Source organism: Anomaloglossus baeobatrachus, chromosome 6, assembly GCF_048569485.1.
Source record: "Anomaloglossus baeobatrachus isolate aAnoBae1 chromosome 6, aAnoBae1.hap1, whole genome shotgun sequence".
NCBI classification, from domain to species: Eukaryota; Metazoa; Chordata; class Amphibia; order Anura; family Aromobatidae; genus Anomaloglossus; species Anomaloglossus baeobatrachus.
The window spans coordinates 429,176,676-429,188,866 of record NC_134358.1 but is presented as its reverse complement, the minus strand read 5'-3'; the positions used below and the strand labels follow the sequence as shown (position 1 = coordinate 429,188,866).

The 12,191-nt window shown below is 49.7% G+C and overlaps 1 protein-coding gene across 1 annotated transcript in view; it reads right to left on the bottom strand.

Annotated features, from left to right (window-relative positions):
• Positions 1-10,649, bottom strand: part of LOC142243951 (transmembrane channel-like protein 2) — a 225,818-nt gene extending 215,169 nt beyond the window's left edge. The window contains exons 1-2 of the mRNA XM_075316143.1: positions 10,604-10,649; positions 8,600-8,647 (exon numbers count right to left, since the gene is read on the bottom strand). Of these exons, the coding sequence (XP_075172258.1) occupies positions 8,600-8,647; positions 10,604-10,649 (94 nt within the window). The remainder of the gene's footprint in view (positions 1-8,599; positions 8,648-10,603) is intronic.
• Between the last annotated feature and the right edge of the window lie 1,542 nt (positions 10,650-12,191).

The following is a 12,191-nucleotide window of genomic DNA, read 5'->3' as shown; positions in this document are numbered from 1 at the left end:
TGCCACTAACGTTTGTGGTTGCCCTGCAAGTTCACGGGCTTGTCCATGAAAAGTCCTCCATGCAAACTTTTTGAACGGTCCCCACGGGGACAACGGTGCCGGCTACGGCCGGTTTTCTCTCAATCATGGTTGTAGACAATCTGATGAAACTTCAGTTATTATTTCTGCTTATCATTTTCAACTTTTAAACTCTCAAACACAAACAAACACTTCCCCCCCCCTTCTTAAAGGACGGTCTCCCTGAACCTAAGTGGGGGTCTACCTAGGTTGGGACAGGTGGACCTCCGGGGTCCGGTGTCAGTGTGGCTAGGCAGTGGGGCAGAGGGAACAATCGGTTCCTCCTCCCGGCTATCGTGTGGGGCAGGCCGAGGCATAGGGGAGCTAGGCACAGATTCATCCCTGGGCACTGGCACTGGTTCTGGCTCACGGTTGACTGCTTCCACCACTTCTTCATCCACAGGTTGTGGGAACAGTATCACTGGAAGAATCACCGCACCGTTCTGTGTAGGCCAGTCTGCTGGGAAGTCTCCCATCGCAGTGTGGATCACCTCTTTCGCCTTATCCGCTGGTAGGGGAACCGGAACTTCTGCCGCCGCTCTTAAGGCTGGTGGGCACCTTTTCAGATGGTCCCGGGAAACTGTAGCCAACGTGCCCCCTTGATCACGGCCGATTTGGTAGGCCTTCTCGTCTTCCCATCCTGTGGGCTGTATGACGTACGGGTTCTGTTCCCATTGATCATCCAGCTTGTGAGTTCTCCTCTTCCGCTTCAGTACGACATCTCCGGGCTGAAAAGGGCCAGCAGACGCCTTTTGATTAAAGCGCTGCTCCTGCAGTTCCCGACTCCGACTTAAGTTCTTCTCGACATATTCTTGAATCTGCCGGTATTGTGCTCTACGCCGAGTTTCCCATTCAGTTGTCGAAGGGAGTGCTTCTGGGGCTTCCAACCCCATTTCCAGGTCCACCGGCAGGCGGCCGGGGCGAGCCCTCATCAGATATGCCAGGGTGCACTTTGTTGAGCTGGACGGGATATTGTTGTACATATCGACCAAGTCGGGTAGCTTCTCCGGCCACAGGTTCCGCTGTTCCAGCGGTAACGTCTTGAGGAGTCCCAGGACCAAGTGGTTCATCTTCTCACACATGCCATTGGTCTGGGCATGGTAAGGGGTGGTCCGGATCTTCTTACAGCCGTACAACTGGCAGAACTCATGGAACACCTCCGCTTCAAAAGCCGGGCCTTGGTCAGTAAGCACCTTTTCTGGATATCCATGTGGTCGGCAGAAATAAGCCTGGAACGCTCGAGCGGCAGTTCGACCAGTTAGGTCCTTGACGGGGACAACCACCATGAATCTTGAATAGTGGTCAACGATGGTCAATGCGTAGGCGTACCCACTTCGGCTGGGGGTGAGCTTGACATGGTCTAGAGCGACCAGTTCCAGCGGCTGATGTGTGATGATTGGGTGTAGGGGCGCCCTCTGGCTGGTCTCGTCCTTCCTCCTCAGCGTGCAAGGACCACCCCAGGCCTCCACCGACTCCCGCATCCCACTCCAGTAGAACCGCTCTCTCAACAGCATCTCCAGCTTTTTCCACCCGAAGTGCCCGGCACCATCATGGTATGCCCGCAAAACAGTAGCTACATCAGCTTGGGGAATAACCAACTGGCAGATCTTCTCATGAGTCTTCGGGTTGATCAGCTCACGGTACAGCTTCCCTTGATGTAGATACAGCCGTTTCCGTTCTTTCCACAAACGCTGGGCTTCAGCTGCGGCGGCCGGGTCCATTCCAACAGCACCTTGTTCCACCAGGGTCTTGACGAGGCGGACAGCTGGCGCCTGGTTTTGAGCTTCCTGCCACTCTTGACTGGGCCGTGGGTCCAAGTCCACCCATTGTTGGTGTACCTGTACCTTCCCAGTTGATGGCTGGTGAAATGCAGGCAACTCGATCTCCTCGAGATCGTCATCCTCGCACCCTTCCTCTGACAAATGGGGCATTCGGGAGAGTGCATCAGCATTAATGTTGACACAACCAGCACGGTACTTGATGGTGAAGTCATAGTTGGCTAGCCGGGCCACCCACCGCTGCTCCAACGCGCCCAACTTGGCCGTGTCCAGGTGAGTCAACGGATTGTTGTCCGTGAAGGCGGTGAATTTTGCTGCAGCCAAGTAGTGGCGGAACCTCTCTGTGATAGCCCATACCAATGCCAGGAGCTCGAGCTTGAAGGAGCTGTAGTTCTCAGGGTTCTTTTCAGTTGGCCGAAGCTTCCGGCTAGCATAAGCAATCACTTTCTCCTTCCCATCCTGGACCTGGGACAGGACTGCTCCTAGTCCCACATTGCTGGCGTCTGTGTAGAGGATGAACGGGCAGCCGTAGTCAGGATACGCGAGGACCTCTTCTCCGGTCAAGGCCGCTTTCAGCTGGCAGAAGGACTCCTCATGCTTTTCTTCCCACACCAGTGGGGCTCCGATGGGTCTACCACCTTTGGTCTGTCCCACGAGGAGATCTTGCATGGGGGCAGCCATCTTCGTGTATCCTTTGATGAAGCGCCGGTAGTACCCCACCAGACCCAGAAACTGCCTTACTTCCCTCACGGTGGTTGGTCTCGGCCAGCCCTGGATGGCAGTGATCTTCTCAGGGTCGGGGGTGACACCTTCTGCACTTACCACGTGCCCCAGGTACTGCACTCTGGGTTTCAGCAGGTGACACTAAGGGGCACTTTGCACACTGCGACATCGCAGGTGCGATGCCGGTGGGGTCAAATTGAAAGTGACGCACATCCGGCATCGCATGCGACATCTCAGTGTGTAAAGCCTAGATGATACGATTAACGAGCGCAAAAGCGTCGTAATCGTATCATCGGTGCAGCGTCGGCGTAATTCATAATTACGCTGACGCGACGGTCCGATGTTGTTCCTCGTTCCTGCGGCAGCACACATCGCTGTGTGTGAAGCCGCAGGAGCGAGGAACATCTCCTACCGGCGTCACCGCGGCTTCTGTAGGTTATGCGGAAGGAAGGAGGTGGGCAGGATGTTTACATCCTGCTCATCTCCGCCCCTCCGCTCCGATTGGCCGCCTGCCGTGTGACATCGCAGTGACGCCGCACGACCCGCCCCCTTAACAAGGAGGCGGGTCGCAGGCCACAGGGACGTCGCACGGCAGGTGAGTGTGTGTGTGAAGCTGGCGTAGCGATAATTTTCGCTACGCCAGCTATCACCACATATCGCTACTGCGACGGGGGCAGGGACTATCGCACTCGGCATCGCAGCATCGGCCTGCGATGTCGCAGTGTGCAAAGTGCCCCTTAGAGGGTTTCAACTTCATCCCGTATTTGGCAAGGGACGCGAACACCTCAGCCAGGTGCTCCAGATGTGCTTCATACTTCTGGGAATAAACAATCACATCATCCAAGTACAAGAGGACGGTCTCGAAGTTTAGGTGCCCCAGACAGCACTCCATCAGCCGTTGGAAGGTTCCTGGGGCATTGCACAGCCCGAACGGCATACTATTGAATTCACAGAGCCCCATCGGGGTGGTGAAGGCGGTTTTCTCCCGGTCTTCCGGGGCCACGGCCACTTGCCAGTACCCACTGGTGAGGTCAAGGGTAGAAAAGTAATTTGCAGTTCTCAGTGCGGCCAAAGACTCTTCAATACGGGGCAGTGGGTAGGCATCTTTATGGGTTATCTGATTAATCTTCCGGTAGTCCACACACATCCGCATGGTACCATCCTTCTTCTTGACCAGTACCAACGGAGCGGCCCAGGGACTACAGCTGTCCCGAATAACCCCTGCCTCCTTCATATTCCTCAACATATCTTTGGCACACTGGTAATGTGCAGGGGGAATAGGCCTGTACCTCTCTTTGATAGGGGGGTGTTCCCCGGTGGAGATATGGTGTTGGACCCCCTTGATCTGCCCAAAGTCTAGTGGATGTTTGCTGAAAACCTGTTCATACTCCCGCACCACCCTGTATACCCCTGCTTTGTGATGTGTAGGGGTATCATCAGTGCCCACATGTAGCTGTTGGTGCCACTCATTTACCTCCCCTTGAGGCGGGGAAGTGCTGGTAGTAGGTGGGGAGACTGAGGGACTGGCTTTGTGGATGGTGTGGGGATCCAGGGTGAGTAACTTAGCAATGGTGGCATACCGGGGAAGCCTGACTTCTTCCTCCCCACAGTTCAGCACCCTCACAGGCACTCTCCCCTTCTTCACGTCTACCACCCCTCGGGCAGCCATTACAGTGGGCCAGTGCTCGGAGGGTATGGGCTCCATCATGGCAGGGTAGTCACGCCCCTGAGGCCCTACTGCTGCCCTACACCAAATCATCATCTCACTCCTAGGGGGCACAAGCAACGGAGCCACATCCATCACTCTCACTCCACCAATCTCTCCTCCTGTTGAGTTTACATGCTGGCGGTACATCAAGGCTCGGATCTCACGCTGCACAGCTCTCTGTCGGCTCCCCGCCGCCGTGGCGGCCAGCTGCTGCAGTAGGGCCAACACATCCCCCATACAGTGCTCCATCACATTGGTTCCTAGCACTATCTTCGAGTTATGATCACTGGGTTCATTCATGATCACAATCATACCCTGGTGTTGCAGTTCAGCTTGCCCTACTGTCATAGCCACCTGTTTATACCCCACTTGGGTCAATGGGAGTCCATTGGCAGCAATTAGCGTTATACTAGTGTCTGGGGGTGCCAGCTCGTCTATCCCCCAATACCGCTGGTACAATGTGTATGGTATGGTGGTTACCTGTGATCCAGTGTCCAAGAGAGCCATCACCGGTATGCCGTCCACAGCCACGGGGATGATGGGCCGGGCCCCGATATACCGGTCCCGCCAGTCCGGGGGGCCACGGGGTTCTACTCCTCAGGGTTGGCCCGGGGCCCCAGGGGTTGCTCATTTAAAGGGGAACTGTAGGATGTAATGCCCAGGCTTACGGCACTTGTAGCAGGTTGGAGGTCTGCTCCGCGGGTTGCTATTACTTCTCCGCTGCATCCAGGGAACATCCTCAGGACTGTCGGCAAGCTGTATTTGTGCTGAAGGTTGAGATCTGGTCAAAGGTTGGAGTGCAGCAAGAATCTTGGCGAGGTCTCCGTCCATGCGACGGACCTGGGCTGCCAGTTCCTCCATAGTGCTGCTTGGGCCGGTAGGTGTTGGAGAGGTTGGTAGGGTAGGGGCTACCACAACGGGGGCCGTCTCAATAGGCCAAGGGGCTGGCTCCAGGACTTCTGAGGCTGGGGGCTGTAGTGCTTTAATGGCCCGTTCCTTTAACACAGCAAAGTCCACATTAGGGTGTTCCAGGGCCCACAGCCGGAGTTGTTTGCGATCTTCAGGGGATCTCATCCCCTGCACAAATTGCTCTACTAACATCTTGTTGCTATCCGCCTCATTGATAGGATTCACCCGCTTTAGCGTGCGGAGGGCGGTCTGCAGACGTAGAGCATAGTCCCGAATGCTATCCACAGCCCGTTGCCGGCACTGGTAAAACTGCATCCTCAGCTCAGCTTCGGTACGGGTCTCAAAGGCAGTCTGTAGCTTCTCAAAGATGGTGGCTACAGAGAGCCGGTCCCCCTCGGCCCAGGTCTCCGCCTCCTGCTCAGCCGCACCGGTTAACTGGCCCAGCACTACCGCTGCGCGTTGCTTATCGGTCAGGGGGTACAGCTCTAGCAACGGGTTAAGCTTTTTCCGGAAGACCTGTAAAGCATCAGGTTTCCCGTCATACTGCGGTAGCCAGGTAGCTCCGGGCGCATAGGGCAGGGAGAACGGCATCACCTGAGCGAGCGCGGGGGCCGTGGCACCTCCCGCCAACGCAGCCGGAACCTGGGCAGGCCCATTCCAATCAGCGGGTGCCACTGCGGCTGCGACCACTGCTCCTCCAGCGGCTCCGTCGGGCGCAGACAAAGATGGCGACTTCTGAAATTTTTTAGCCGGATACCTCCGGCGGTCACAAGGCGCACCTCTACCCAACGGCAGAGCAGTAAGATCCTGTTCGTGACGCCAAGTTGTCGCGGGAGGAGGAGGGGACGCCGCGCTCTCCCTACTGCTTGGGTCCGGCTAGCACTACGGCCTGCTGCTGCTGCTCGGTGGCTCGAGCGATGAGCCGGATCCCGGGGACTCGAGCGGCGCTCCTCGCCCGTGAGTGAAAGGGGGGATGTTTGGGTGTGGGGATTGTTTATTGTCCGTGACGCCACCCACGGTTGTGGTGATTTATTAACACCACCGCTGCTCTGTATGGGGATCCCGGGCAGGATGGTATGGAGCAGCCAGTTGTTATGTTGCCCCTCCGTGGGTAGGGGTTGGTGATCCCGGGGCCCAGTGATGAGGTGGATGATGCAGGGCTTGGTGGGCGCAGGGACGCAGGGACAGCGCTGTGCCTTGCGGCACTGTGGTACTCACTCAGCCTGAGACGATGACACAGTTCTCGGTAAAACACACGGCTGGCAAGACGGTTCCCACGGACGGCTGCACTTGCTTTCCCCAGTAGGTGACGGTGACGGTCCCTCTGTCCTGCACCTATGTTGATATTGGTTGCGATGGGTTCCCACCGGTAACCCGCTCCCCGGCTTGGATATGGGCCGGAGGAGCCCTACTTTGCCCGCAGGCGCTGGCCCTGAGAAACTGGTGCCTTGGCGGTGGCGGTGTCTCTCCGTTACGGTCGGACTGTTGCCTTCAATCGGGACTTGGTTGTTAGGAGACAGGCGTCCCCTTCACTGACGGATTTGGCAAATTATGGCGACTCCTAGCCTTGCCGGGATCCGAGAGGCCCCTGCCCTGGTGCTGACTGTCCTTTGTATACTGCTCCAGACCGCCGGGCCACTACCCGTCCGCGGTCCTTCCAGCAACCTCCGAGCAGTCCCCCTCTAGACTATCTCTGCCGTCTGCTGACCTTGCTGACACTGTCCAGGCACACAGCCACGGACCAACTTCAGGCTTTACTACTGTTTCTTCCACTTTACTTGACTTCAGCTTCACTCTTCTACCACTTCACTGTTTACTCCTCCACTTCCCTAGCTTGACTGCCTGGTTCTTCCCACCTCCAGGGCTGTGAACTCCTCGGTGGGCGGAGCCAACCACCTGGCCCACCCCCTGGTGTGAACATCAGCCCCTGGAGGAAGGCAACAAGGATTTTTGGGTTAGCTTGGATGTTCCTAACTGGGGTGTAGGGTGTGGTGGTGTTGTGACCTGTGACCCCTGGCTTGCCCAGGGCGTCACACCACCACCAGCAGCTATTTTATGGACTGAAGTGCTGTCATAATTTGTCAATGAAGTTGCACTAAGAAAATGTGACCATTGATTTTATGTTTTGCTCCATTGCAAGTTCTTGGTGCTAACTTGCCATTATTTTACACCGAACTACACCTGCACTCTTAACACCTATGTGTGTGGCTTTTTTTGCCTCTTAGGCGGGCTTTGCACACTGCGACATCGCAGGTGCGATGTCGGTGGGGTCAAATTGAAAATGACGCACTTCCGGCATCGCATGCGACATCGCAGTGTGTAAAGGCTGGATGATACGATTAACGAGCGCAAAAGCGTCGTTATCGTATCATCGGTGCAGCGTCGGCGTAATCCATGATTACGCTGACGCGACGGTCCGATGTTGTTCCTCGCTCCTGCGGCAGCACACATCGCTGTGTGTGAAGCCGCAGGAGCGAGGAACATCTCCTACCGGCCTCACTGCGGCTTCCGTAGGATATGCGGAAGGAAAGAGATGGGCAGGATGTTTACATCCTGCTCATCTCCGCCCCTCCGCTCCGATTGGCCGCCTGCCGTGTGACGTCACAGTGACGCCGCACGACCCGCCCCCTTAACAAGGAGGCGGGCCGCCGGCCACAGGGACGTCGCACGGCAGGTGAGTGTGTGTGTGAAGCTGGCGTAGCGATAATTTTCGCTACGCCAGCTATCACCACATATCGCTGCTGCGACGGGGGCGGGCACTATCGCACTCGGCATCGCAGCATCGGGCTGCGATGTCGCAGTGTGCAAAGCCCGCCTTAGAGTAGTGCTTGTGTAAGTCAAGCTCACTTAAAGGATTGTTCCTATCTTCTTCATCAGGAAGGCATTGCCCACGTCAAGCAAAAAGCCAGCAAGCAGGGAAGCAGAGTGCTTCTAAACAAGAAGATTGCAAAAATGACATTTGGACAAGTGGAGGAGCACAGATGGAGGTTGGAGTAGTGCAGGTACACTGGCCCAGTTGAGAGCGGACAGTGAGCTACAGCAATTTAGCCAACTTCAGATCAGCGCTTACAAGCTTTATTAGAAAGAGCTTGTAAGCAGTGCACATGTTCAAACACCACAGTAAGACTGGAGTGTAGGTTACTAACACAGGCAACAAGTGAATAAAAAAATAAAAATCCCTATATTCTTGGGAATGGAGAGGATTTTTAAAAAAAAAACTGGATCGCAATGTGGATTCTTTTTACAAGCGCTTTACAATTTCTCCCATGAAAGAACATGAGACGACCCCTTTAAGTATGCATATTTCAATTATTGCAATCTTTGAATTTGTTTTATATTATACCAGTGCGCATTATGTGCTCTTTTATGCATTTGAAGAACACCAAGGGAAGAACAGTCAAATGATTTGTCTTTGAATACTCACCATCAGTATCTGAATCAGTATCCAAATGTCCATCAATTTCAATGCCAGCTGCCAAAAAAGATGAAAAGCATGTAAATATTGTGTCTCTTTTGTGCTTGTAAGAGCTTTTCAGTCTCTGTTCCTTTCATTTATAATTCTATGGATCTTTTTTTTAATGTTTAATGGCATTCTGTAATTATGTTGGGCATAACAGAGCATAACTGAGCATTAACCATGTTCTAACTGAATGACAAGCAGTGTACTGAAATTGTGTCCCTAAATATATGACCGTCCCGATGGGTATACCTTGTCGAGATGCGATGGCTTTTACGCTTTTTTATCAGTATTAACCAAGTACCATATCTTATTTAAATGTACTACTACTATTTACATATTAACTTTATTATAGAGTATATGCACATTTTGTGTTTTTCTCTAGGATTTTATACATGTATCTGGGCCTCAGCTGAGTCATCTACAGTATTCAATATACACTGAAATCTCACTAAACAACCATCTCTATTAGAAGACCTCCCTAACAAACAATTTTATAAAATGGTTTGTCATAATCATGTGATATTGGATCATTTATCGTTATTAAAAAATGATAAAAGTCTAATATTTTGGACTCATTTGTTTCTTTTTATCTACTTATAGGACTAATGTTATTTTAGGTCAAATTTATGCAGAAATATGAAAAATTCAGAAGGGTTCATAAACTTTCAAGTAGAGATGAGCAAACCTGAGGTTCGGTTTTTGAACCAAACACCAAATTTTTAAATCAAGGTTTGGGTTCAAGGATCGAATGCTACACGTGTGAACAAAACTCGTGCAAGCAACACTGTGCTCAGGTACGCTTGGTGCTCAGCCCTGTGAGAGCCGCTTGCAGTGTTTGAATGGCACACACTGGGGTAACAACAGCATGATCGGATGTAGTGGGCAACCAAAAAAAAAAAGTGTGAAAAAGCGCACCCACCCTCCCTTAAAGGTGATCTGCTTATGGCTTTCTGTATGTTCGCGGAGACTCAAACTGCTAATCAATGACTTGATCCAGGGTCCGGGTCACGCTCGAACCTATGGAGCTAGGCTTGTTTGCTGCTGGCAAACTGAACCTCCTCGGAACCATTCATCTCTACTTTCAAGCACCACTGTATACAATAATGTCATTAATCACCATAAAAGAAAATGAAATATCTATAAGGTCTGTTATAAATAAGAAAACGTGTTTTTCCATGACTCCCAGAAGCCAAATTTGGTCCTAAATTTCAGCTCATTTATATTAAAACATTTGAATATATACAGTAAATGTTTGGATATAGGGTCTTGGTGTGATAAATAAATACTTAAATATTAAGAGGCATTCACTTATATTGGTCCTGATTCATCAAATCGTGTACATAAAAAATGGCATAAAAAGCTTTGATAAGTCATAACATTTTTGTATAACTCAAGGCTTCACAAAAATGTTGTAATTTTTAGCATTTTTTTCTGCATTTTCACTCAGATCCTTTCAAGTGGATGGAGCTTAGGTGGGACAGGGGCTTAACGGAGCATGGCAACCCCCGCTTGTAAAATACATGACCAGTGATGACGTACCTTATACCACAAATCTTACTCCAGTCCCTCATTGGAGAACAACTTGTGGCGAGGTGCACACGTAGGATATGACACTTTCCGCCTCACCTGATTCACTAAGAGGCCATGCAATCAGGTGCCTCACCCTCCATTCCGCCCCCTTATCAGCGTGGCAAACGGCAGTCTTTTTGAATTGGGGCCATCGTCTCCTTCCCCTTCTATGGAGATTATTAGTCCTTGCTGTCCTCTATCAATATCTTAGTCACTCATTAGTCATGTTCCTTGTATAGTTTTCACTTTTTGACATTTACTGTTTGCATCTTTTTCATATATAGAATGCCATGGAATAAAATAAATAATAATAATAATAAATGAAATATATATAGACCTTCATGTGCACTGTGTATCAGGATATCACACAAATACAGAAAACTCTTCTCCTGTACTCACCATCCTCCATTATCATCGCTAATCGACTCTTCTTTTTTTTCCCCATGATTGATGTTTCAGGACGTCTTGTGATTGACCCAACAAACCGGTCTGTTTCTTCACCAACTGTGGTTAAAATAAATGAATTTCCTTAATGTTTTGTTGATAAAGCATAGTACAACTTTCTCCTTCTCAGTCTGGTTCCTGCACTCGGCTCCAGCCTCATATATCTTCTGATCTTCTATTCAGTGCAACCCGTGCTGCACCTGGGCTATTAGATTACATGGGATATCACTTAAACATGAAGGAAAGGACTGGAGATCAGATGGAGGAATGCAGAATTCATGACTTTTGTCTTTGACTGTATTCTTACTAAAATCCTCTGGTATCACAGTGCCAATACGTAAACCACAGGTAAGGCATGGGGTCACAAGAAGAGATTGTACATTTAGGGATTCCCTGACTTTATGTGCTGTCTCCCCTCTGTCTAGAATAATGTTACATACAATTCACTGTTATTCATATGCGATTCAAGATGGATTTATTAATATTACTTGCTTGTATAGCACCAATAATTACCACAGCCATCATCATCATTGGAGCCTCACAAGGTAAATTCCCTATCAAACTCCTTTCAGATGTTGCCCCTGTTGGGATTTTATCTCCGGATCCCAGTCCTTAGGGTTCACAACATGACTTTTTATTTTCTCTGGAAGACTTACTAAAAAATTACAGACAATATTTTTTATGGACACATTAGAAAATCATAAATCATTTTGATATGTGAAAAAATGGCGTGCACACAGATTTCAGACTCAGATATGCATGAAAAGGGGGGGTCCTAGGCCCCTCTGAGTCCAGAAATATATAGATTGCAGCACACTCCTGCATTTTGAAATACAGTGTTTCTTTCATAAAGTGAATATTTATACATACAGTTCTTCAATTGCTTAAACTGGCGACCTTAAATGTGACGTTTCAACCTGTTGTGGCTTCTGGATAATGAGCCACACTGTTATGGGGAACATATAATGTGAGGTATACGATTATGTTGTGGCTATAAAGGTGCTACAATTGTATATAACACTCATTATTAGGTATTGTATATAGTCTAAGGACAAAGAGACAGAAATCAGAGTATATTGTATAAAAAAAAAAAAAATTTAATAATATTCTTCAAAATATTTTTAGAAAAACACTTTTTTATTTCAAATTGATAAAATCATCACAAAGTCAAGAAAAAACATCACCAGAAAAAACACACAAAACACATAAACAGAGGGGATCTCTGATCCAAAGGATTATTGGTGAAAAAGGCAGAGGATCATTTCATATCAAAAAATCTATATCATAAAAATATCACCCCTGCCCCTTCACTAACATCCATAGTACAGCACTAATACATATATTAATTGATAAATAATAAATATACAGATATATAAATATTATATCGATATATCAATAAATATACATATAATAGCTCCAGTGTAAATAGCCAATGTTCAAAAGGAAGGTTTTTACTCCTATAGACAAGAGCGGAATAAACGAGGAATCTCCTCTATATAAATATAACTTCTCCTTTAAAAATGATATTTCCTATGTCCATAGG